Genomic DNA, 27,708 nt, shown 5'->3' on the forward strand with positions numbered 1-27,708 from the left:
TGTGAAGATGGAAAGAGACAGTATTTGTAGTCATTGCAAGCCTTAAAGCGCTTTATAAATGCTAGCTGTTATTATTCTTATTTTAGGGAGGAGAAAATGAAGGCTCAGACAGGGGGGAATGATTTGACCAGAGCCACATGGCTATTAGGTGTCTGGGTTCTGGGAGTTACTATGGGAGTTACAGTTAAACTGTTACCATCAATCCACCCAGATAGCCAAGCACACACCACACTTAGTCCAAGGATGATAGGAGGGGAGACATAATAGCATCCACAACTCAGCAGGCTCTTGTCACCCCCACCCACCTCTCTGCCCCTCTTCTCTCTGCTCACCACCGTGGATTTGCTGTGCCACCTGGCGGACCACTGATGAATCACCTTCTGTCCAATTCCCCTAAATTTCCTGGATAACTAGATGCTTTATGGAAATGCTGACAAAAGCCAGCTCATGCCTATTCCAAGCCATTTCTGGAAGGTCTGGGGGATGCTTCACAAAATCAGAGATGATTAAAGTGGGAAGGGCCCTTAGAGATGCTCTCGCCCAATTCCCTCATTTTATAGAGGAGGAAACTGGGGCTCATGAAGGTTGAGAAGCATGCCTAAAGCTATGTGGTTAGTAGTTGCTAGTCAGAATTTAAATTTCAGCCTTCTAACTACAAGGTTAAGGCTTACCACAAGAAAGATGGGATCTATGCTATCCATCTGTGGGGAACACCAGGCAGAATCCAACATGTAAGCATATAGAGACATGAAAGTCCTGCTTCTGGTCCTTGTTGGGATCTTTTTTTGCGGGGGATGTATTTTAGGGAAATATTGTGAGGAATACCAGTGAAGGAGACACACACCCCTGCCATGCATTCATTCATTCATTTATTCATTCATTCAAAACCATTGATCATGCAACTTTTGTCTAGGACCATTTGTTAAATTCTGGGCGAGATAGAAAACTAAGTGACAGAATCTCTGGCCTTAAGGAACTTTCATCCTAGAAAGAGGTAATGTGTTATCATTAGCAGGAAGATGAGCAGGAAGGCAGCAACTGGTGCCAATATTCCTAATGGGCAAAGCTATCTTTTTCTCCCATTAGGGTTGCCTGTAGGCAGCCACTAAAAAGCAGGGAGAGCCTGAATCTCTGAGTCAGTGTTTCCTAAATTGGGCTTTCTACTGTGGTTGTAAAGCTAATTATATTGAAAGGAGAGCAATTGTCTTCTGTTGCAGAGTCAAGTGGCTTTGGGAACACTGGTTACTGCTGGGTGGCTTTCCTTGTGTTATGAGTTATGTCTCACAGGATCATTGTGAAAAGGATGCTTTGTAAATCATACAGTGATAAATAAATACGTAAATATATATCTTTCTCCTCTTCCTCCTTCTCCTCCCCTCCAAAAGTCTCATGCATTAGACTGGGCTTTGAGATAGCTGAAATCTAGAGTACCACAAAGGGACCAGTGAAAAGGACTCCACGTCCCGAAGTCTGTGAAGATTTCGTCTTTGACTCTGCTTTCTGGTTCTCTATCCCCTTCCCTGTTCTCCTGTGCACATCTAGCTTGGAGTTTGTGATTGTGGGGCCCTGACAAGATGAGACATGGGCACCAATAACTAGAATGAAAGGTAGAATGGGATGACTTAAGAAGGGACCAAGGAAGGAATGATCAGAAGCGAGGAAAGGCTTCCTAGATATAAATCTAACATGAAACAATCAAGGATGATAGAATACCATATATAACCCAGGTCTAAACTGTGTAGTGCCTCAGGGATTCAGAGGAGAGATAAATCAGTGAGGGGTGGAGTGGTAGAAGCTGCATTTTGTAAGGTCCTTGCCATATAGACAAGGCCAGTTTTTCCCTAAAGGGTAATAAAACTATCCTTTGGACAGTTTTGCTCCAGGGGACTGAGATTTGACCTGTTGACATATCTTTATGGTTGCCTAACTACAGAAGCCCAATGCACAAGGAGTCAGAGGTTCCTTAAACTTGAGACCGTTTCTGACCCAGTGCCCTACCGTGGCACATGAAGGCAGAGAAACAGAGCCCAGCTGAATCAGTGCTGCATCCTTTTTGAATGTCCTTTCCATGCTATAACTAAGTAAACTTCTTCTTATTAGCTATTAAAAGGTCTGCAAGTGTCTCATTTCATTCCAGTTCTGAATCTGAAACAATGGGTAACACTAAGGGAAGACTGGCCTACATCTTTTAATAAGAGTTGGCAGGATCAGATAAGAGTGACATTGTAGTTAGTTTTATGATTAAAGGAGAGGAATGGCAATGTGCAATGAGAGGAGTGCCACATGGACAGATGTCTTGATAAGGAAGTCTTACACCCCCTGGCCACCATGATCCTGGTGGTGCTTCTGGCTACATACCTTGAGTCCTCTCCATGGGACAAGGAGGGGGCCTTCAATGACTTGGGAAGATTAGAAAATAAATTATCAGACCTGACCCAGAATAGCTGGGGTAGAATCTCCTCTGGTTAAGTTCTGGGTTATCTCTTTTTATGAAAAAATTTTAATAATTTGGAATTTTCCTAGAGGAAGGTGACCAGGATCAGGAAAGGATTATAAAGATAAGGATTAATTGAAGGAACTGGGGATTTTTAGCTTGGAGAAGAAGAGAGGTGGGGCTGGAGAGATAATTATGGATGGGATATCATGGGACAGAAGGATTAGTTTTTCTTTTTCCTGTTTTGCTTTAGAGAGCAAAACAAAGATAACGGGTGCAAATTTCCAAAAAGCTGGTCTTGGTTTGCTGTAACAAACATTTTTCTAACAAGCAGAGGTGTCCTTAAATGAAATGGAACGGCCTTGGAGAGCACTGCGTTCCCCATCCCTGGGGATCACTAATGATAATAATGATGGTGATAATAATGCCTAAGCAAAGGCTGATAACAACATGTTGGGGATATTGAAGAGGAGATTTCATACATGAGTTGGTCTGAGACTTCTTCCAAGTTTATAATGTACCAGATTTTCATGGGATATGCAGCCAAGGGGAACACCTAGATCACCGAGGTAACCAGATTGCACATCACTACGCTGCTTTGCTCTAATTATGGCTTACTGGGCTCTCTTGCTGTCCTTTCCAACACACTCAGCTGCACAGTCACAATATTATGGTCATCTTGGAAAAGGATGGCCAGAAGCTGGGGCTCTTATTTTATATTTTCATTACAGGCAATGTTGAGAGGAGAGGGACTGATGCCTTCTTAGGGCATAGTTGCTGACTTTCAGTTCCCTCTATGGCTGAGCCAATATAATAATAATGACCATACTGCCTAACTTCATTTACTTATTAAGTACCATACCAATCAAACTACCAAAGAACTGCTTCATTGAGTTAGAAAAAATAATAAAAAAAATTCATCTGGAGGAACAAAAAGTCAAGAATTTAAATGGAATCAATGAAAAAAATGGAAAGGAAGGGGGCTTATTGGAACCAGATCTCAAACTATACTACAAATCTGTAATCATTAAAACAACTTGGCATTGGATAAGAAATAGAGTTGTTGATCAATGAACAGATTAGGAACATCACAAATAGAAGCCAATGAACACAGTAACATAGTGTTTGATAAATCCAAAGATCACAGCTATTGGGACAAAAACTCTTTCTTTGACTAAAACTGCTGGGAAAACAGGAAAGTGGTCTTGCAGAAACTGGGCATAGACCAATACATAACACTATATACCAAGATAACCTTCAAATGGATACATGATTTAGACATAATAGGTGACATCACTGGCAAATTAGCTGAGCATGGAAGAAATTACATGAGAGATCTATGGATAGAGGAAGAGTTCATGATTAAACAAGAGATAGAAAGGTTGATGGGAGGTAAAAGTAATAATAATTTTAATTATATAAAGTATAAAAGTTTTTGCACAAACAAAATCAATGCATCTAAAAGTAGAAGACAAGCAGGGTATTGTAAAAAAGGTTTTACAGAAAATTTCTCTGATAAGAATTTTATTTATCAAATATAAAGAACTTAAACAAATTGTAAGAATAAGAGTAATTCCTCAGTTGATAAGTGGTCAAGAGATATGAACAGGCAATTTTCAGAGAAAGAAATAAAAGCTATCAATAGTCATGAAAAAATTATCCAAATCATTAATGGAGAAATGCAAATTAAAACAATTGTGAGGTACCATTTCATACCCATTAGACTGAAGATGACAGAATAAGAAAATGACAAATGTTGGAGAAAATGTGGGAAAATAGGTTCACTAAGGCACTATAGATGGAACTATGAGTTAATCCAACCACTCTGGAAAACAATTTGGAACTATGCCTCAAATGCTATTAAACTGTGCATACCCTTTGACCCAGAAATACTACTGCTGAATCTTTACACTGAAGAGAAGAGAGAAAAAGGAAAAGGACTCATATGTAGAAAAATATTTATAGCAACTCTTTTTGTGATGGCAAAGAATTGGAAATTGAAGGGACACCTATCAATCTGGGAATGGCTGAACAATTTATGGTGTATAAATGTGATGGAATATTATTGTGCTGTAAGAAATAATGAAGGAGAGGGTTTCAGAAAGACCTAGGAAGACTTTTATGAACTGATACAAAATGAGGAGAACAATTTACACAGTAATAGTAATATTGTTAAGATAGTCAACTGTGAAAGAACTCTGACCCACCACAATTCCAAATGACCCGTGAGAAAATTGCTATGCACCTCCAGACAGAGAACTAATGGATTCAGAGGGCAGATTGAACTATATTTTTTCTCCTGCTCTCTTTTTTATCTTTCTTGCCTCCCTCCAATGTGGCTGATGTGAAATTTGACTTGCATGACTTCATATTTATAATAAGTTTTGTATTTCTTGCCTTTTCAAATGGATGAGGGAGGGAATGGGATGGGAAGAGAATCTGGAATTGAAAATAAAATAGAATTAAAAAGTAAATGTTAGATGTTTTATGAGTGTTTCACTTAATGTTGTCTCACAACTTAGGATTGGGGTCTCATATTGTGTCACACATCTTATCCCATAAGTCATTTACAATAAACCTTTGAAATACACAGCCCCATTATCATTACTCCATTTTTGTAAATGAGAATACTGAGGCTTGGAGAATTTAATGACTCGTGTAAGGTCACATGGGTAATAAATAAATGGCAGAATTGTGAATTAAACCCAGATTGCCCAACTTCAAGTTCAATTACACTTGTGTGGGCCACTTGCAGCCCACCAAAGGATTTCAGGCAGCTTGCAAAAAATGTAGAGAATGTAAGATGTAAAGGATGTAAAAAGTAAAGATGTAAGAAGTGCTTTGTCCATGCCCTGCTTAACCCATCTCCCACTGGTCACTACTGTGCCCATAGTGTAACTTGGCAGGTTGGTTGCCACTGTGCACTCTTTTCTGTGTGCTGCAACCAACCATCACCAATCTGTCCCTAGTCTAAGAGGAGGGAAAGATGTATCTTTTTATTGTGTTTTCAGTCATTACTGGCATTGAACAGGGACAAAGTGAGTGCAGTCACCCACCAACGCAGTTGATGCCCGCTCTGTGATGAGTACCAACAACGTGTGAACTTCTTCCCCTCCCTTACTGTGTGCCCACCCTCCAAGTTACGTGAGTGTCTGGAGCTCTCTCCAAGGTCAGACACTCCATTCAGTATTTCTTTAGAAGTGAGCAGTTGCTGTGGAGATTTCTTAGTTCTGGTTTTTGGGGTGATTGTAAAATGGGTGAAAAAAAGAAACAGAAAATTGAATCAGAACATAGAGCGTTTAATCTGGAGTGGACAAATAGATACGTTTACTTATACGAGAGACAAAATATTGTGCCTTGTTTGCGGAGAAGTCACAGCTGTTCCAAAGAAATATAATCTTTGTTGCCCTTTCGAATCAAAACATCCTGACTTAAGAAATTGGACACCCCCCCAAAAAAAGCCCCCAAAACCTGAAGTGTCCAAACTGTTGAAAAATCTCAGTGGAGAACAATGGTTTTTCAAGAAAGTAGAAATGAGGTGACTACTAAGGTTAGTTTTCAGATTTCTAAAGAAATCTATTTCAAACATGATTCCAGAGTACTATAAACTGATTACTGCCCAGAAGTGTAATATGTCCCATTAACTAAATGTAAACACAAAACCTGAAATATGTATTAAAACTTGTACCACTTAGCAAAGTAATTTTTTAACATTAATGTGATTTCATGATAAATAAAAATCTTAAGTAATAAGTGTAATTAATTGATATTAATTGAAATTTCCCTTTTTAAAAATAAGATTTATTTACAAGGTAGTTTAAGCATTAATTACACCTTTACCTGGAAAGCGAGTCACTAAAAACCTATCTGAGGCCTGCAGAGTAGCCCATTTTAATTTTAGCCCCTACCTAATGCCAAGGTTTGCAGATCTGCACTAGGTGAATTCTTTGTCTATGGCAACCCATGAAACTAAGGAAAATGCAAAATGATCCAGTTCAGTGAGATTCTCTCTTCATTTCTTCAATAAGTGATGGAAAAAGGGCAGATAGTTCTATTAATCATCAAGATCTTAAACTCTCTATAATGATTTTTTAAAGGGAAGATGATTCTATTTTTTTTCTTGGAGGCAAGTAGGATTAAGTGACTTGCTCAGGGTCACACAGATAGTAAGTGTCTGAAGCTGGATTTGAACTCAGATCCTCCTGACTCCTGGGGGGTGGGGCAATGCTCTATCCACTGTACCACTTAGCTGCCCTGGCAGATGATTCTATTAATCATAGAGTTCTTAGACTTTCTATAAACATTTTTAAAAACAATATCCTTTATTTTTGTACCCCTTAACATCTATCCTCTTACCTTCTCTCTATCCACCTTTGTATTAGAGAAAAACCTTTAAGCAAACCTGATAGACAAAATGACTGCATCTGTGTATAGCATATTTCATATTCATAAGAAGTCCTCTCTATCCCTCCAGGATCATATAAATATTAATTTGCCTATTATTCTCCATGTGTGAGACCTTTTCCATCAACCAGTGAATTGATGGAAGAATGCTGGAAGAGCTGAAGCATAATCAATATCCCCATTCCTTCTACAAAGCAAATCAGAAGATCCAAGGGAGTTGTAACTCAATAGGAGAATCACTTACAAGATCATAGCTGTAGCAGCAGAAGGGACCTCAGAGGTCATTTCATCTAGAGACTCATTTTGCAGATGAGGAAATGGGCCCAGAAAATGAACTGAGATGACTTGCCCATGGTCACAAACATCACAAGTGGCAGAGCCGGGATTTGAACCCAGGTTCTTTTACTCTAGTTGCAATGTTCTTTCCTTTGTATCACAATGACCTTTTCAAGTTAGCTGCATTTTGGAAGGAGTCTTGAGGGGGAAAAATGCAAGAGGGTATTGAAAACAGAAGTGTTTGATCAAACTGAGGTGATCTTCCATGATCTACACTCTATTATTTCAATTAATAATCTTAATAATCATAGTCTTAATCCTAGGTAGGGAGATGCCATAGTTCAAATCACAGCTTAAGTAGTTAATTGGAGAATACCTCAATTTAGCTTAGAGACTCTCATGATTCAGCTCCGTTAGACTGCTATAGAGGTACTGATTTTTCAAGACATCTGGAAAGAATGGAAGATGTCAAATGATGAAGAAAAAGAATGGATATTACAAAGAAAGGTAACTGGAGACAGTAATTCCTGCCTTATGAGTCTACTTTTCATCTCTACAAAATTTTTGGTAAGAAAATAAGATCTGTGCTGACCAAAGGCATCAATAAAAATACAAGAAACACATCAATGAGCAAGGGGCCAATTCATAGCATCATTGGAGTTAAAACTGGAAAGCATTTAGGGTTAGGCAGGTCTTATAGCCTAAGTTGGTAGTTAGCATTAGAAGGGCACTGAATGGTCCCAGCTGACCCTGTGAACCATGACCAAATGTCTCCTCTAACGTGATCTGAAAAACCCACCATTAGCTCAAAGGAGTTTGTTGTTTAGACAATAGTTGCAAGAATGGAGGAATGGGCAGCATATTAGATGGGGAGTCAGGAGACCTGAGTTAGAGTTCTGGCCTTCTCATTGATTCTCTATTTCATTTTGGGCAAGTCATTTCCTCTTTATAGGTCTCAGTTTCTCCATTTATAAAATGAGAAGGTCAGACTAAAGGATCTTTAAGGCCCCTTCTATTTCTAGCAATCCAGGATAATATGAATGGCAACAGAATCAGGAACATTCTCTCTGGAAGGTCATTATTAAAGTTCACAAGTTTCCTGAGTAGGAAAGGATGTGGGTAGCGAGTCTGTCCTTGCTCTCTTCCATCCCTAAATATGAGTTTATCAAGTTCGTTCCTGCTGCTTTTGACCTGAAAGAAGAAGCCAACTTGGGCTGGGCCTAGAGATGTGGTTCTTTAGCTACAAAGTAAAGTCCCCTGGGAATAATGTCTAACCCTGATTGCTTGTTGGGTTCATGCCATCCTTCTGCCTTCCCTGTTCTCCACTTGAGAAGCTGAAATGTTGTTCATTCATCTAATCATGTTTGACTCTTCTTGACCCCATGGACTGTAGCACGACTGTCCATCAGGTTTCTTGAGTAAAAAATACTGGAGTGGTTTTCCATTTCTTTCTATAGTAGATCACGTTTGTTCAGAACTCTCCACTATGACCTGCATGTGTTGGGTAATCCTGCACAGCATAGCTCACAGTTTCATTGAGCTATGCAAGCCCCTCTGCCATAACAAGGTAGTGACTGGAGAGGGGAAGCTGGGTTGGGGAGGATAAATTGAGTCATGAAGGCTGGGGATTGCCCGGGACTGCCTGGGAGTACAGGATGGCCAGTGATCGTCTGCAGCTAGTTATAACTAACTGTGATCATGATTTCCCATGATGACACTACTATCAGTTATTAACTGTCATTTCCTGTGACTGCTTCTAACTCCTCATGGCTACCTACAATGGATAGTCTGTAACTGCCTGAATCTATCTCTTGACTATCATTGTCTGCAACTGCCTTTCACCTCCTGTAACTGCTTCTTACTACACGGCTGCCCTTGACTACTTGTGAGTACCCATGATAGACTGTGACTAGCCTGGACAGTCCATTTCTAACCCTAATTACAGAAGACAGCTTATGATGGCCAGCTGGGGGTAAGAATAATCTTCTGGCTCATTTGTCTCTGTAGGTTCTCAGTTGTTGACCTGACTTGTTTTCCCTCCTGCTGACTTCAGCCTGCCCCAAGCCCCTAAGGCATCTGTCAGTCTCTTAGAGCCCTTGCTTGGGCTCAGTGCCCATCGAGGGCTGCTCTTGCTGGCGGTTGAGAGTTTTGTAAAGCTCTGGGTCCCCAGGGGAGATGAGGACAGCTGGGAGTCATCGGGCTGACCTGGTTTCATAGAAGATGCATTTACCTTCCGCATGATAGAAGAAGAACAGAAGAGTCTTATTTTCCCCTTATTCCCTTCACAAAAACAAAATGATTCCTCTCTGTAAACACAGCTCATCTTTCTATAACATCTTTTTATCCCAGATTCTTAAACAACAGGGCTCTAAGCACTTTGGAAGGAGTCTTAGATTTCGAACGAGGAGACCTAAGCGTTGATTTCAGTTCTGCCATTGACTTTCTGTCAATCTTTACTTTTCCAAACCTCAGCTTATTCTTGTTTAAAATGGGTATAATCATATCTGCAATAATTACTCCTCTGGGCTGTTTTGAGGATCAAATGGTAGGAGGGATATAAATAACTTCATAAAACATAAAATTATGTGTAAATATGAGCTATTTTTGGTATCTATGCAAGGTTTAGGCTTCCTAAAGTGTTTTCCCATCCATCTTCTCCAATTCTCATCATAGCCATGTGAAAGGCAGAGCAGGGACTAATAACTTAAGACTTTCAGCATTTGAGAATGTCAGAAAATGAGATTTCTCTCTCATCTTACAGATGGGGACACTGAGGCCCACAAGCTGTGGTAGGACTGGAACTCAGATCCAGGTTTTTTGACCCTTCCCTAACATTTCACACATAAAGAAATGGTGGTCTAGAAAGATTTAGCCTCTCACTCAAGGTGAAAAAGTAAGTCCAGGGCAAAGGTAGAATTTGAACCCAGGTGTATGAAACTCCTGAGTAGGCATCATTCTACCAAGCCATATTCCACCACAAATATAGGATTTTAGATTTGTTTCTCAGTGTACCCTGTTGGCAAGGTCATAAGTTGATAGTGTTTAGAGAGGAAAGGGAGTGTTGTGAATAGAATGCTGGATTTGGAGTCTGGAAGACCTGGTTTTAAATCTGCCTCAAACACTAGCAATGGAACCGAGGGCAAGTCACAATCTCCTTCAATTTCACTTTCCTCATCTGTAAAACAGAACTGGACTAAGGAGTGAGCATGGGGCAGTAGAATGAATGCTGATAGAGATTCTGAGAAACAGGGTTCTATACCAGTTCTGGCACTTGTGGTAATCTTTGTGTTCTTGGGAAAGTTGCTTTGAAAATCTTAGAAAATAGTAGCCAAAGGTCAAAGTTCTTTTTTCATATTATGGTTATAGGCAGTGTGTGTGTGTGTGTGTGTGTGTGTGTGTGTGTGTGTGTGTGTGTGTGTGTGTGCGCGCATGTGTGTGGTAGGAGGGCAACAAGGGAAGAGAGAGACGGATGCCTTCTTAGGGAGCAGTTGCCATTTTTCCACTTCCTCTAAGACTTGAACTTGGTGGCCTCAGAACAAAAATTTAGTGCATGAAGAGACTGGGACACCTCAAGTTTGACCCATGTTTCTTGACCGGGTGTGCAACCATGGCAAATGGGAAGGCAATCAGGGGCAGTACCCAATGAAATCAATGGTATATTCTTGCTGAATGCCCATTCTATACTATTGTTCAACAACACTCATTTTGTGAAATGTTAGGTGGTCTATGAGTGTTTCATTTCCTTTGTCCCATGGTTTAGTTTACTTACCTTCAGGATTGTGGTACCGTAGTGTTTCACACAAGGTATTTCATATGATCATTGATACAAACTATGAGGTGTGTAGCCTATTATCATTCTCCCCATCTCTGTAAAGGAGTCATGGAAACTCAAAGAGTGTAAATGACATAGCTCACACAGGTGGTAAGTGGAACAGGTGTGTCACGACTGCTGATCCAGGCACCCTGAGAGAATAGGAAATAACTCAGGAGGTGTCATCTTCCCCCACAAATTATCTTCTATTTTGTATACGTTTATGTCTACTTGCCTACATGTTGTCTCCCTCAGACTTTTCTCACTTTCATCTTTGAATTAATAGTGCTTAACACAGTACCTGGCACTCAGGTGGCATCTAATAAATGACTGATGATTGATATTGACATGTAAGGGTTTTTTTTTGTTGTTGTTGACTTCTAACTTCATTATCAGTGAAAACAACCATTTGGTGCATTTCACTTTCTCTGGTAGTGTATCAACCTTTTTGTCAGTGGACAGAGATCTGATATTTTAAGAAACAAGTTAAATTAGTGTTTGTGGATTATGTAAAAACTGTGATTCTTAATTCCCTCTCCCTCATTTTCTGCCATTCTGTAGAACACAGAAGGGAGTCACACGAGGCTAAGGACTATTTCATTTTAAAATGTTTTTCATGAGTTTCCATGGCCCAAGAATTCATTATCTTGTAGCTGACCCGCTGTGCCTTTCCACTTAGCTAGATAGGTCACCAGCCAGGGTGTCTGTTGCCTTGACTACACTGGAAGTCTTCCCGGCTTGGTAGAAACTATGAGAGCTTTCACAACTGACATTATCTTCAAGAACTAAGTCATGTCTGTTAACAATTATTTATTAAGTACTTACTATGTGCCAGGCTCTGTGCTAAGCACTGAGGATACAAGGAAGGCAAAACCACAGTCTCTCCTCTCAAAGATCTCACATTTTCACAGAGTAGGATATATCCTTTGAATAACTGCTAAAATAACCTTCCTAAAACATAGATCTGACTATATTACTCCTTTGTCAAAAAACCTTTGGCAGCTCTTAATTAAGCATGGGACAAAACAAACACCTGTTGGATTGGCATTTGAAGCTCTCTCTAATCTTACTCTAATCTATATTTCTTGACAACTCACCCAGCTCCACCTTCACACATTGTATATTTTGGACAAAATGCACTGCACTTTTCCTATGGAATGTTAGCAGACATTGGCTGGCTTCCACTTTGGTGCAGCCCCAAAAGCTACCCTCTCATCACCAAAATTCAAGCCTTCCTTATCTCTGCCTGTTGAGATATTCATCTTTTTTTGAAGCCCAGTTCTGGCACTGTCTCTCCTAATCCCTTTAGCTGAAACTTCTCCCCTCTTCAAAATTTCCTAGAGCACTTCGTCTATGTCTTATCCTTGCTGCTACAACTCTTTTTTGGGTTATATTTGTCAACTTTCAATTTGTAGTTATTCCTCTCTTTCCCTCCCCCATCTGAATATAACCTTCTTAAGGGAAGGGACCATGTTTACCAGTACTTAGCACAGTGTCATACATTTTATTTTGCCCAGATGTGATTTCATAGGTGAAATTTCACTGTGGAAAGTCCTTTACCAATGCCAACCAGCAACATATCTGTAACTTTCAGTCTTGAGAAGTCTTATAGCATGGAAGATTAAATTACTTGCCAATGATCACATAGCTAATATGTGTTAGAGATAGGGATTGAAGTCAGGTCTTCCTGACTCTGAGGCCATCTCTTTATCCACCATACCCTGGCTGCCTTTCACTTTGCCTGTAGTAATCAATTTATATTTATTGTATGCGATTAAGTTGGAGAAAGGTGACAAATTTGGAAAACGGAATGGAATCTATTTTTGGATAAACAAGTGAAACTTTCTTAAATGACTGAGAAAGTGATATGCCCAAGGTCCACTGTTATCTGATAAAAGTTGTAGTAACGTGAGTCCCATTTGTGATTAGTGGAACAGCAGTTTAACCTGGCAGTGTCTGGGCTTCCAAGAATTCTAGAGGAGTGTGCGTGTGTGTGTGTGTGTGTGTGTGTGTGTGTGCACGTGTGTGTGTGTGCATGAGTGAACATCCACACACAAGTATGTGTATATGTGTAAGTGGGTATAACTATACATATTCATTAAAAAGAAATACTTGGAATTCTTAATGGACTGACCAGAAGCTCAACATGAGTCAACAGAATAACATGGTAACCCAAATAGCGAATGCAATTATAAGTTTCATTAAAAGAGTCCAGAATGGACTCATTAAAAGTGTCCAGAATGAAGGAGGCAATGGTTTGGCTGATTTCTGTCATGGTAAGCACATAGCTGGTATTATCTTCTGTGTGCCACAAGTTAGGAAAGACTCTGGAAAGCTGGATTATGTTGAGAGGAGAATGACCCAAATAATGGGGATTGAAGACTACCTTATGTGAGGCTATGTTGATAGACGTGGGATATTTAGCTTACAGAAGGGAAAACTCAGCAGATACCTCAGGTCATTCAGTGACCTGAAGAGGTGTTATGGGAAAGACTTATTCTATTTGGCCAAGACAGCAGAATCAGGAGCAATGGGTGAAAGTCAACAGAGAGGCAGATTTTTAGCACAAGATAAGGAAAAAGTCCCTAACAATTAGAATTGACCATAAGTAAAGTGGTTTGCCTCTGAAAGAAATGAGATCCTCATCACTAGAAGTGTTCAGGTAGAGGCTAGAGGACCTTATGTGGGACTTGGTGTAGAAAGAATTTCTCCAGGTAACTGTTATATGTTGAACCTGATGTTCTCTGAGATCATTTCCATCTCTGAACTTGTGCATGTCTGCGGGCACGTGTACTGTAGTAGCGATAGTAGTAGGTTCTCATAACTAACTTATTACAGGCTCTGGAGAATCCATTAGAATGTGGGTCTCGTGTTTGGAGCTTTTTCAGCACACCCACTGTTTGTTTCTCTTTGAACTTAAATATACTGCTCAGAAGACCTTCAGCTTCCTGAGACTTCATGTCAGAATGCCCCATATTCCGGACTCAGACACCATTCATTCCCTTGGAGGGTGTAGGGCTGTAGAAGTCACTTTCCCGAATGGCTACTGAAGAGATTCTTCAAATTGAGAAAGTCAGAAGAACCATATCTGTGCAAATGCTGGGACTCTGTGGAGGCTCCTGTCACTGTCTCCCAAACCACTTCCAGAAGGTCATAGCCATGTGTCTTACCCGGAGGAGGAAGAGTAGGAGCCAGGCTCGGAATTCCTCCAGGGCTTTGGAGCCCAGCCTGGCCTGACCACAATAGAGGCTCAGGGCTAGACCAAGCAGGATACAAAGGCAGAGGCACAGGAACAGAGGGCATCCAGATGACCATCTGTCCGGGGCTGCTGGTACAGTAGGAGGAAACAGTAATAGAACAGGGTTAGTGTTCATTAGTGGGCATCCCCTCATCATGCTTGGGGTCAAGCAGAATGAAAACAGATCCTGGAAACTGAGGCCAAAGGTTTTCTCTAGTTATGATCCTACCTTTCTTCTCACCCTAAATCCTGCATATGCTCATGGAAGTTTTTTTTCTTTTAATAAGCCTTACCCAAAAGTTCTTGACCTCATTAGAGAGTCTCCAAGTATAGGCTTGTGTCCACTTGTCAGATGTATTATAGTAAGGATTCTTTTTCTGGTATTGGTTAGATTTGATGGTCCCTGAAGCCCCTCCTAACTAGAAATTCTGTGATGCTGTGGTCTATGACCCTGACTCACCCTAAAGGAAACTTATAGTTTAATTAGAGGAGATAGGACAGGGACAGAAATAACCACAATATGAGGAAGAATGTGTAAAGGTGTGGTTGACTGATTCAATCTATCACATCACCCTCTCTTAAAGTAACCAACGAAACGCTATGCCCTGATAACTTTGTCAAGTGAGGGCAATCAATCAATAAATCGTAGGCATGAACAAAGCATAGACATCTCTATTAAATCAATAAATCAAAGTGTGAGAAGTCCTTCATCAGTTTAGAAGACCTTGAAAGCCATTAGATGAAAGGGAGTGAGTTGCAACTGACTAAGATGTGGTCATGCCCTGGAGACTGTTTATAAAATAGGAAGCCAATTCAGAAAGGACACAAAACTCTTGCAGTCTCCACGAGGGGGAGCCTCCAGTCAAGCCCCAGAGAAGAAATTGCTTGGAGGGGAGGAGAAGAGCTGCTGTATTTGGTCTCTTGAACTTTGGAGGAAGTGGCCAATTAAGTTCCTTACTTATGGGCTTATAGCTAGCATGCATTATGGGTACAACTTAGAGCCAAGTCTTTGTGACTCCAAAGTTATCTCTCTATCCACTACACCACAGCTGCCTTTCACTTTGCATCCTGGTCATTTTTCTGTTGGCAGCCGAAGACAAGCAAGATACACCAAGGAAATGAAACATTAAGACTCTAACAAGGAGCCCAGCAGAAAAACTACATACCATGATAAGAGGAAACTTTGTGAAACAGAGAAAAGGACTTCCTGAAATTTTGCTAGCTATGCACTGTAAGTGTGCACCCACCTTTTCCTGGATTCTCTGTGCATTTGTGGGAGAGTGTGTCACAAAGTTGGAGGGGATTAGGAGCATCTTTGCTGATTTGATAGACTGAGTTGGGATTGGGAAAAATCACTCCTGAGTATGTGCTTCAAAAAGCAAAGGAGAGCCAGAAAAAGTGGAGTAAGAAATATGTTTCCCTGACACAGGCTCTATGAGTTTTAGAGAAAGGGCATCTGAGTTGGTTCTTGAAGGGAGGGAGGGAATTCAACAGATGTAGATGGTGGAAGGAGTCTATGGAGTTCTGAACCCAATCTTAGGGAGGCAGGGGCAAACATAAGTGATGGTGAAACATACCCAGGAGAGGGAAATTACATGGGCAAGTAGTGGGAGTTCTTGGGCACAGTTTAAAGGATAAGGGGAGTCCATGGTCAATGCCAGCCTCATGGAGAGAAAAGATGATCAAACATGTGGCCCCCACAGCTTGAAGAGTGGCAAGGAACTATATTATCCATAACAGTAGATAGCAAGAGACCCTGGTTCTGTAAGATTTTTGGACATTATAAGTCTCTAGAAACCCCAAATACACTTCTATTTTGGGGGAGTTCAAGCCTAGAGGTTGAATATTTTCAAAGATCTCTGTGGCAAAAGTAAAATTCCACAGACTGCTCCGGGGCTGTTTTCCTAGCAATCTTGTTATCTCTAGAGTACAGTGACTGGCACACATTAGGTACTCAGTAAATACCTGATGAATTAAGTTCCTTACTGTGAAGGTCAGTGCCACAGGGCAGTACTATGAGAATGGGTGAGGGTGGGGTGACTGCAGAGGCCTTGGTGAAAGGTGGGACTCACCAGAAAGAGAGGAGAATTGTATTTACCATTACTGTGAATTATGTGTTTCTGCATTTTCTCTAAGGTATAGAAAAGGCTGGGTGTTTTTTTTTTGGGGGGGGTACCCAATATGTACATTGTTTTCTTGGGTGCTTGCTTGCCAAGCACTGGGTGTCCTTTAATCTACATCTATGGAGACCTCGACACAGATCTGTATTTTGAGACTTTCTTACTGGGCCTGGAGTTAGGGAATTAGTTCAAATCCAGTTGCAGATGCTTTCTAGCTGTGTGATCCTGAACAAATCACTTAATGTCTGTTTGTTACTTTTATCCTCTGTAGAAGGAAATGGCAAACTACTTTAGTATCTTTTCCAAAAAATCGCATGAATGGCATTGGTGTGCTGTGTTCCAGGGGGTCACAAAGACTTTGACATGACTGAACAACACCACCACCAGGGAACTCTGAGTGAGGGTAAAACAAGCCAAAGCAAGAGATCTTTTCAGAACTCCCTGCAAGCTTGAACTTGGTCTTGCATCCCTAACACCTAATAAAGGCTTTAGCAATTTGAAGTTACTTAATATGTGTTTGCAGAATTGAATGAAAAGGTAGATTTTGGTTTGATGTCAAGAAAATGTCCTCAAAATGAGACCCATTTGAAAGTGAGTTGGGCTTCATGCAGAGCCTCAACAACCACTTATGAGGGATGTTGCAGAGGGGCTGCCTGTAGGCTGGACTAAGAAGTCAAGGGTGGTTAGGTGATGCAGCAGATAGAGCACTGGGTCTTGGAATCAGGAAGACCCACGTTTAAGTCTGACCTCAAACTCTTACTAGGTGTGTGATCCTGGGCAAGTCACTGAACCTCTGTAATAATAATAACTTTTGCTAAAAATAACACCTACCTTGCAACATTGTTGTAAAGATCAAATGAGATGCTCTCTGTAAAGTGCTTGACACAGAGTAGATGCTATATAAATGCTTATTCCCTACCCTTCTGCCACAGAGTTCTCTGAGATTTTATTCTGTTATATTTCTCCTGAGTTACAATTTGTCTTGTCCCAAGGATTAGCGTGGGTAAGGCTTGTCTTCCCATTCACTAGAAATATATAGGCACAGCCTGTGTCTTGATGAGTTGTTGTTGTTGTTGTTGTATTCATCCTTCATTGCCGAAGAAGACCATGCCATCAGAGAAATGATGACATGACTTGAACTTGACTTTGTTTTGAGTGAGGGAGGGCTGTGCAGGGCACCAGCCTCACTTCTCCTTCAGAGCCATCTGCATCCAAAGAGCAGATATTCATCAGGATGACTTGGGCTCTCTTCTGCACCCTGCTGGCTTCAGAGTGATTATCAATAGTAACTGCTGCTGTTTCCCTCCCAGCCTGATGTCTCTTTTTCTTTGCCTCATTAAAGGGGCCATCCTTTGACTACTTCTTAAACAAGTCTTGATGAGTAGAAAAAATTCAAATACTGTCCCTGCTACTTGTTGTGTCTGAGTGTGACCTTGACTTTTCCACTCTAGACCTCATCTAGTAAGCAAGGGGATTGGATGAGATGGTCTTTGAGCTACCTTCTTCTAGAATGCCTAAAATTCTCTACTCTTTCTCTCCTGTTTCCTACAGGATCTGAATGAGGACGACCTGGTAGGGTGGGAAGGTGGAGAAAACTCTTTCCCTGAGCAGTGTGGGAGCAAGGGGAAGGGTAGAGTGGGGCAAGATTTCCTTTGACCTTCTTCTCCAAACTCGGTCTGGGTTCATTATCTCTGCAGAGCAGTGAGTTTCTCTTCAGAGCTGACTCCAGGACAAGCCAGTCAGGCAGGGAATAGCACTAGGTGGGTATTCAGCACTTACCTACAATGGTGTCCACGTGGGAGATGTCTAGGAATTCAAACAGAAAACAGAAATATCAACACATGTCCTACAACCAGGGAAAGGTGGAGTGGGACAATAGTATATTGGAGGCAAAACAAACATTTGATTTTGAGAGAAACTGAACTGGAATCCCAGCTCTGTGACTTTCCATATGGCCTTGAGGAGGATGCCCTTTCTGATTGTCCCTTTCTTTATATGAAAGATAAGGGAGCTGGGCTAGATTTCTTATGTCTCTTTATCCCTAGATCCTACGATTCTAATAATAACTATTTTTGTTAGATATTTTAGTGTTTACAAAAAACTACTTTTCTCACAATGACTCTGTGAGGAAGGGATTGCAAATGTTAGTCCTCTTTTATAGGTGAGAAAACTAAGGGCCACAGATGTGATGTGACTATCCCAAGATCACACAGCTGACAAGTGTCAGAACTGGTTGGGACTCCAGTCCCAATGGACTCCAAGACCAGAGGTCATTTCACCATACTAGATAAACTTACAATGGCAACATTAACAATGCAATACAAGCACCTATAAAGCACCTACTGTATACATAAGACCATGCTCAAGGCTGGGGAGATGTAATGCTTAGGTCAGACAAAGTTCTTGCCTTCATAGCTTAGAGTCTAACAAGGAGACATAACACCATCAAAAATAATGATGATAATTCACATATAACACTTGAAAATTTGTTTAATTAAAGAACTTTTCTCACTAAAAACATGTGAGGTGGATAATGTAGCAGTAATATCCCCATTTTGAATGTAAACAGGAGTTCAACAAGGGCATGTGTAAATCTTTCCTTCCTGATTCCTGCCAGCCATATATGATAAGGATGTAACTAGGGAAAATGTGAAAAAAAGGACCATTTATTTAAAGCCAGTTTTTCTCTTAAGGAAATTGAATCTGAACCGAGTCTGAACAAGTGAATGGATCTGAGGAGAGGAGCAAGTGCCTGCAGCTGTGTGGGCCCAGTGGTGGTTATTAATTAAATTATTAAAATAGATGAAGGAAATTAGATTCTGAGAGATTGAATGATTTGTCCATGATAACATATTAAACCCAGGTCTCCTCCCTCCAAGTACAATTCTCTTTTCACTGTAATAAGAATAATAGGTAACATTTATCCTGATGCTTGCTACGTGCTGAGAGCTTTACAATGATTGTCTCATTTGGTCCATAATAATCCTAGGAGGTAGCTGTGATTATTATCCCTATTTTACAGATGAGGAAAATGAGGCAAACAGGAATTAAGTGACTTGCCTAGACTCACACATCCAGTAAGTGGTTGAGGCCAGATTTGAATATAGGTCTCCTTGACACCAGACTTAGAGCTCTCTCTACTGTATCACCTAGATTCCTCTGTGTAATGTTTATTACATGTTAAGTGTTTCTCCCATTGGCCCCGTAGCAAAAGCTATAAGACATGGTTATTGCCTTTTCTTTTCTTTTTTTAATGCTACATTATATTTTTTCTTATTTTTGTTAAAGACTTCCTAATTACATTTTAATCTGGTTCAGGCGCCACTCAAGAGTTGGCTAAATAACTGGTGGGCCAATGAGTTTGACACCTTCAGTTTAGGTCTTTCCAAGGACAAAATGTAGTCTTTCATAGGCCAGCACCTTTGTACTATCTACTATACCTACCATCATTTCTCCAAAGAGCATAAAGGACTATGGGGATTTGAAAGCAGAATCCTTTTGAAAAGTATCTAGGACCATTGTAACTTAACTGCATTGGCTAACAGTAGCAATGAGATCAACAGCAAACACTCCAAGGCTCTGAGGTAATGCATATTTATAATGGGAGGTTCATGTGCATCTATGACTCTGCCACAGTGAAGTCAAGCATAGGATTCTGCAATGTCCAACATATGTTTGCTCAGTAATTAATTAAAGAGCTTTGAAAAATTAAAGAGACAGGAGGCAGGAAGACCAGTTGAGAGGTCATTATAAAAATCTGGATAAGAGCTGATGAGACCCTGAATTAAGGTTGTAGAAATGAGAACAGAAAGGAGGGGGGTGAATGTTTTAGATACTGACTGATGTGGGAGGTGGAGGAGCGAAGGATGCAGAAAATAAAATATTAGGAAAGAATAAAAAAATTGGGGGTGGGGTGTGGTGATGGGTTTGATTGGAATATGAGCTTAATTTCCCAGACTGTTCAGTTAATCAAAACAGCTCATACTTCACTAGGGCTGGAGAACTGCAAATTAGCTTTCTTTTCCTTAATTATAAATTTTATTTTGATTTCCACTGATAGGCATCTAAATATATAAACAAAGGAGTAAGATGAGACAAACAAGAAAAGAAATGAGCATGAAAGATGAAACAAACAAGAGATTGTAAATAATTGGATGGTTTTATAAGTTTCTGAAGATTACTAATCACTGACCCTATTAAAAATGTGTATGTTGTCTTTAATTCATTTCTTCCCTGTTTTCCCAGTCTTTTAGAACCTTTTTACTGTGCATATAAGATGAATTTGTTGTTCTCGTTGACTTTAACTATGTAGTTGTCAACGTGTATATCATTCTTCTGGTTCTACTGTTTTTGGTGTGTTTATCTAACTCCATATAAATCTTCTGATATTTCTTTAAATTGTTCACATTAATCATTCCTTATGACACACCACTTTTCCATTTGCGTTCCTATATTATAATTTGTTCAGCAATTCCACAATGGATGAATATCTAGCTTGTTTCTAGTATTTTTTGCTATTATAAATAGTGCTGCTAGGAATATTTATGTGCTGATAACTCTTTCCCCTCTGCCGCCCTGTCAATCATCACCCTGGGGAATAGTTCCAGGAAAGAAATCAATGGGTCAAAAGAGACACATGTTTGTGTATCATTATTTTACTGTCTAATTTCATATTCTTTCCAAAAACGTGCTATGAACCTGTGATTCCCGAAGCAGTGAGAGTGTCTGATTTACCTTAGCAATGCTAGCCATGGATTTTTGTATCTTTTATTATCTTTGTCAATCTGATAAATTTCAGTAGGAGTTCAGAGTTGCTTACATTTGCATTTCACTGAGAATTAGAGATTCTGGACACTTTTTCATGCTATAAATTTTTGTTTCACCCTTTGAGGAAGTTTCTTTTAGATACAATGACTCTCTGTTGGAAAATGGTTCTTGCTCTAAAACATTTTTATGAGTTCCTTTCAATTTTTGAATGTTGGACTTTTATCAGAAAAGACTGATGCAAAATTACTTTCCTCCATTTCTTCCTGATCCTGGATACGCTACTTTTCATTCTGCAAAGGAATTTTATTTTTATATAATAAAATTCATTTATTTTAGCTCTTAAAATTTCCTCCAAGTTATAATTTAAGAATTTAATTATTTTACAGTTGCAAAAATATATAACATTACCTCATTCTATAACTTTTTTAAAAAAGTGATATACGTTCATCTTTGTATGTTTCATATTTAATTCACTGATCTATTTGAAATTTATTGTGCTTTATGGCATGAGATGTTGGTGTGGTTCCATTTTTTTTGACCAGATAACTAACCCATTTTCCCATAACTGAATAATTTACAGCTAACATTTATATATAGGCACTTTAAGCTTTGCAAAGTAATTTATAACTATTAACTCAGTTGATCCTCACAATAAACTTGGTGAAGCAGGTATTATTATCCCCATTTTATGGATCAGGAAACTGAGGCTGAGAAAGGTCAAGTAACTTGCCCAGGGTCTCACAATTAGGAAATGTCTGAGGCACAGTTCAAACTTAGATCTTCCTGACCCCAAGTCCAATGTGCTTTCAGCCATGTCACCCGGCTACATTATTTAAATTCAGCTTGGATAATAGAAAATCAAGGTGAAGCAATTTTCAATATTTAAAGGGTAGAAAAGAAGATCTCTGTTTAGCTTCAGAGGGCAGAATTAGGAATGATGGGCAGAAGGTGCAGAGATGTGGATTAGGTTTTGATGGAATAAAGATGAGTGGCTTCCTTCTCATGAACTATGAACAAAGAGTGAGTGATTGTATGTTATTGATAATAAATGATTACATGTTAGGGAGAATTCTTGTTCAGGTAGAGGCTGGGCTAGGTGACCTCTGACATCTTTTTCTGTGCTGAAGTCTTGGGATTGAGGCAGCAGTGAAATGATCATTAGCACGTAGGAGACTGTATAAATGCTGGCTAGTATTATTATTCTGAGTTAAGTGACCTTTCTTCCTTTTCCTTAATTTCCTTTGATATACTTGAACTTTTGTAACCCCACATTACTTCTGTTATTATAATCCTTAATTCTTAATTAAGACATATCACTAATATCTGAAATTGTGTTGCTTTAAATATCTTGATCTAATTGAAATATTTTCATTTAATTGATTAAATATATTAATTGGGAAGTATCACCAACACTATTTAAGTCGGTCTAGGAACATTAATTACCTCTCTAATTACATAGTTCTTCCTTTACTTCCATTAAAAGTTCATTTTATATAATTGAGTTTAAATAAGACATATTTGTGTAAGTGTTCATTCCCTAATGCTTAATACACTTCATTGTCATTTTAAATGATATTTTCTATTATATCTTTCCTAATGTTTATCAGTGATATATTGAAATGCTGCTGATTTATAACATATAATATATATAACATATTATATATAATATATAATATAATATATTATATATATTATATATATAATTATGTAACATAATATATATAATATATCCTATTATTTGCTTATATTGACCTGTTATTTTGATTAATATTGTTTATTTTATTGGTTATCTAAATAAACTACCAAATCATTTGCAGGCAGAGGTATTTTTGCCTTCTCCTCGCCAATGCCTATCCCTTCATTTTTCTTATTGCTATTGCCAACATTTCTAAGGTTGTATTGATTAATAACGGTGAGCCTGTACCATGCCAATTAACTTCCAAATAGTTAATTATGCTTGTAATCTTCCTCTAAGTCCCCCTTGATAACAATGAGGAGATTGTGAACATATTGTATTTGCCAGTAATTTACTTAACATTTTTGTACCTACATTCATTGATTTGGTTTGTAGTTTTCTTTCTGTCATGTCATTCCATGTTTTGCATATTAAAACCACATTTGTCTCACAGAAGGAATTGGGTAGAGTGCCATCTTTTCTTAAAACTTATCATTTGCTTTTTGAATGTCTGCTAGAATTCACTCATGAATACATCTGGTTCTGGTAGGTTTTTTTTCCCTAAAGGGGAGTTCATTTGATTGTTTTTTCCAATATTTATTTACCAATATAATTTATTTTGTATATTTGAGTATTTTATATTTTTGTAGATATTCATTTTTTTAATATTCTCATTTTTTGCCATATAATAGTGCATGGTATTCTCTAATAATTTCCTTTACTTCTTTATGATTTTTTTATTATTTCTCCCTTATTGTTTTTTATTTTGCTCAATTTGTTTCCTTTTGTCTTCTTCTTTTGTCAACATAGGTAATAGTTTATTAATTTAAATGCCTTTAAAATTTGTTTTGTTTGTTAATTAAATTGGCTTTCTTGTTTAAATTTTGTTAATTCTCATTTGACCTTAAAGACTTTTTTTAGTGCTCATTTAGGTGTATTAATTTGCTGATAGTCTAATTTTTAAAACTAAAAGGTAAATAAATTGTCTTAGAACTACGGTTGCATTCCACAAATTTTGGTATGCTGCATTATTATACATGTACGTGTATATTTTTTTATAATCTGGTTTCTGGGCTAGTCACAAGCAAGTCATTTTTACTTTTTAATCTCTCTTTGGGCCTATATATTTTCCTCACATGTTCTGTGGAAACTTGTGATAGCTAACATTTATATAGCACTTACTATGCTTAGTGTTGTGCTAAACACTTCCTAATTATTATCTCACTTGATACTTACAACAACCTTGGAAGGTAGGAACTATTATTATCCTCATTTTACAGATAAGGAAACTGAGGCAAATGCAGGTTAAGTGACCTGCCCAGGGTCACACAGCTAGTAAGTCTCTGACACTAGATTTGAACTAAGGTTTTCCTGACTCCAGGTCCAGCACCTACTGAGCCATCTAGTGCACAGATACTTCCTGTGACAATGGAAAACCTTTGACAAAATCTGAATCTAGATACCAACTCCAGTTTCTGCATTAGTTCATTTATCTCCATTAGTATGTTCCTTAAGGGTAGGGCTTCTCTTCCTCCTCCTTCCCTCACTGTATCCCTGGGACTTTGAACAGTGCCTGACACAATAAGAATTTATTATTTGTACACCCATCCCTGCAGCCCCCCAAACAGATATCTCAACATGGTCACAAAGCACTAACTCCAATTTCTGGGCTGGTTGAACTGACTATATTTTATTTACTTATTTTGTCGTAGCTAACACAGTGCCTTTCACTTAGTAGGTACTTAATAAATGCTTTTTGAGGGACTTTGCTTTCTCATCTTTCCCCACTAGGAGCCTTGCTTTTAAGATTACTTACCCTCCCCCTTTTGTCCTCAATCTTTTTGTTCAGTACTTATGACCTTTATAATCAAAAACTTCCTCTTTGTGACCGTTCATTTACTTTTGTTATTTGTTGTGTTAGGCTTATAAATACGATTTGTTGGTTAACTGATCTTCAACACTCTCCCCTCCCCGTACCAGGAGCCTATTTGTGACCTTTAATAGTCAATCAAAAAGACCTTGCTGCTGGCATTTGCTAATTGTGAAGAATCCTTTGTTGTTTGGATGATCCCATGTGATGGTTTCAGGGTAGGAACCATGCCAACATTCTGGTCATTCTGATGTACTTTCTGCCACCTCATCTTCCAACAATACAACTGCAGGCCTCTCTGACTGCATAAGTGTTGCTATTTCTGTACAACATTTGCATGTTCCCCTTCCGGAGTCTGTGCTCCCATCCCATGAGAACATAGCAGACTATAACAACCCTTCTGAATTTTTGCTCCCTTTGAGCATGAATAATAATTCGTTCCCATCCACTTCTGTTCCTTACCCCATGAGATAATTTCAGGTCATAACACAACTATTGTTATTTTGCTTACCCCATATAACATTTACACAGAGTTCCCTTCTAGTGATTTACAGATTCAGATTTTTACTTCATGGTCACCAGTGATTTGCATTTCAAATATAGTCTCTCCAGGAATTATAGTACCTGGAGGCTTGTTCCTGGGTTGATTTGCATATGAAAGACACCAGTCAGTCTTTTTACTATAGAAACTTGGAAATGTTGTGGGGAATCAAACATATGTTGTTTATCTTTGAATATTTTCCTTAGTTTAGCCCTGTAGAATATTCACAGATGAAATCCATTTTCCTTTACTTTCTATACGTTAAGTTCCAGCTTTTTCTCTGTTTTCTCATGATGGGTGAATAATCCTGTGAAATTCAAACTGGGGCATCTTTGATGTTTGAGGACAATATGTGTTTGGGTGAGTTGAATCTGACATTTCTCTCTGAGGGAGTCTGGTGAATTCTTTCTATCTATAGTTGCCTTGAAATCTTGTTATTTCTGGGAACTTTTCTTAAATAGTTTTATGAAAAGCAGTGGTTAGACTTTATTTCTTTTCATTTTCAGGTAATCTCATAAAAATTCTCTCTCTGAGCTGTCTCCTACTTCCATTTTTGCTTCTAAAGTCATCAAACCTTCTTCCAGTTGAGTTATCCTTTGACCTTGTTTTGCTTTACGCCTGGTTGCTTCTAATTTGCTTCCAGCAAGAGAATTTCATTTCCCATTGATCCCATTTCTTTATTTAAAATTTCCACTGCTTTTTCCATATTACTGACTTTTGCTATCAGTTTATTTCCTTTTCATTGAAGATACAACTCTCATTAAAGATAACAGATATTTCTTTGTAGAAACCAAAACAATTGCTGATTCTCTTTAAAGTGATTATTATCTAATACCGGTTTATTTGCTTTATTTTTGGTATTAGATCAAGCTTCATTTCTTGGGTGGCTATTGAAGCTAATCTGTTATTTTTTCTCTCTGGTGACTTCTCTTTAGGAAAGGCAGTATAGTGCAGTATACAAATCTCTGAATTTGAAGGCGAAATCTAGGTTTGAACTTGGATTCTGTTCCTTCTTATTTGTGTGACCATGGGCAAGTCCTTTTAACCTCAACGGGCATTAGTTACTTCCTAAAATATATTAGACTAAATTAAGGGCTCCTAGTCTGGGGTCTAGGGCTTTGCTTTTATAATATTTTGATAGCTGTATTTCAATATAATTGGTTTCCTTTGTAATCCCATGTATTTTATGCATTTAAAAAATGTGATTCTGAAGGGATCCATAGGGGATCTTTCTTCATCAGACTGCCAAAGGGGTCCATGACATTAAAATAGGTGAAGAACTCAAAATGTACAAAATGATCTCTAAGGTCCCTTTTGGTTCCAAGTCCTAGGACACTATGGAATAATGCAGGATGTGTGCTCATCATGGAGACAGGAAAGGAGAGAAGTGGATTGAGTGCGGGACCTGGAGTTGGGAAGACCTGAGATCAAATCTGACCTGTTTGATGTTGGCAAATCATTTGGCCTCCCTGGGTTTCAATTTCCTCACCTGTAAAATGAGGGGGTTGAATAAGGAATCCTCTAAGGTTACTTCCAGGTGTAAATCGATGACAATGGTGATGATGACGACTAATGCTCCACCTAGCTGCCTCTCTGAGGGAAGGCACTGTGTTTTACCTATGGGGTTATAGTAATGATTCACATTGGTTTAAATTTTTTTTTTTTTTACCATGACACAGAGTCCCTGTTTTGACTCTCATTTGCCATTGTACAAGATGCAAACATCATTGTGAAAATTTGAACTTTCCAGTTTTATTGAGAAGTAGTTCAGGGTCACAAAAATTTAAATACAGTCAGCTAAGTGGACAGAAAGTCAGTCCTGGAATCAGAAAGAACAGAGTTCAAATGTGGCCTCAGACATTTATTAGCTGTGTGACCCTAAGCAAGTCACTTAACCTCTGTTTGCCTCAGTTTCCTCAACTGTAAAATGAACTGGAAAAAAAATGGCAAATTGCTCCAGTATTTGCCAAGAAAACCCCAAATGGGGTCATGAAGAGTAGGACATGAATGAACACCCAGCTCGGTGTAATGTGTGGAATATTGGCTTAGGAGCTGGACAATTATTATTATCAGTTATTTTTATGCTTATATATAATATATATATTAGTAATATATTAATTAATTATTATAATCATTAGATAATTATTAGTTAGGAAAATCATTCTTCCAGTTCTTGTTCCAATACTGGTGAGCCATGTGATGCTGGGTAAATTACTTCCTCCTGTGGGTCCTCAGTTTCCCCATCTACAAAATGGTGATATTAATGTCTGCCTTGATTTTCTATCAGGGTTGTTGTGGAGATCAAAAGAGAATGTGCTTGAAAGTAATTAAGGCTGTATAGGACTGTACACATGGAAGATGGTAGTATTATTGGATTTGGAATAAACAGGATCTCTTTTCACTTTAGAGGTTCAAGAGGGTTTAATTTTACCAATGACAAATTAACAAATTATTACAGTGGGAGCTGGTAACACAACTAGGGTTATGCAAATGGACTCATGGCCTTATCTATGAGGAACAAAGGTGGTAGAGGGGGGTGATAGAAAGAACATTGGATCTGAAGTCCAATTTC

The 27,708-nt window shown here is 38.8% G+C and overlaps 1 protein-coding gene across 1 annotated transcript in view; it reads right to left on the bottom strand.

Annotated features, from left to right (window-relative positions):
- Nucleotides 1-5,712: 5,712 nt before the first annotated feature.
- C1H14orf180 (chromosome 1 C14orf180 homolog) overlaps nt 5,713-27,708 on the bottom strand; it is a 50,821-nt gene continuing 28,825 nt past the window's right edge. Inside the window, exons 4-5 of the mRNA XM_072630066.1 lie at nt 18,063-18,089; nt 5,713-14,253 (exon numbers count right to left, since the gene is read on the bottom strand). Coding sequence (XP_072486167.1) covers nt 14,048-14,253; nt 18,063-18,089 — 233 coding nt within the window. The 3' untranslated portion in view covers nt 5,713-14,047. The remainder of the gene's footprint in view (nt 14,254-18,062; nt 18,090-27,708) is intronic.

Source organism: Notamacropus eugenii, chromosome 1 (assembly GCF_028372415.1).
Source record: "Notamacropus eugenii isolate mMacEug1 chromosome 1, mMacEug1.pri_v2, whole genome shotgun sequence".
NCBI lineage: Eukaryota > Metazoa > Chordata > Mammalia > Diprotodontia > Macropodidae > Notamacropus > Notamacropus eugenii.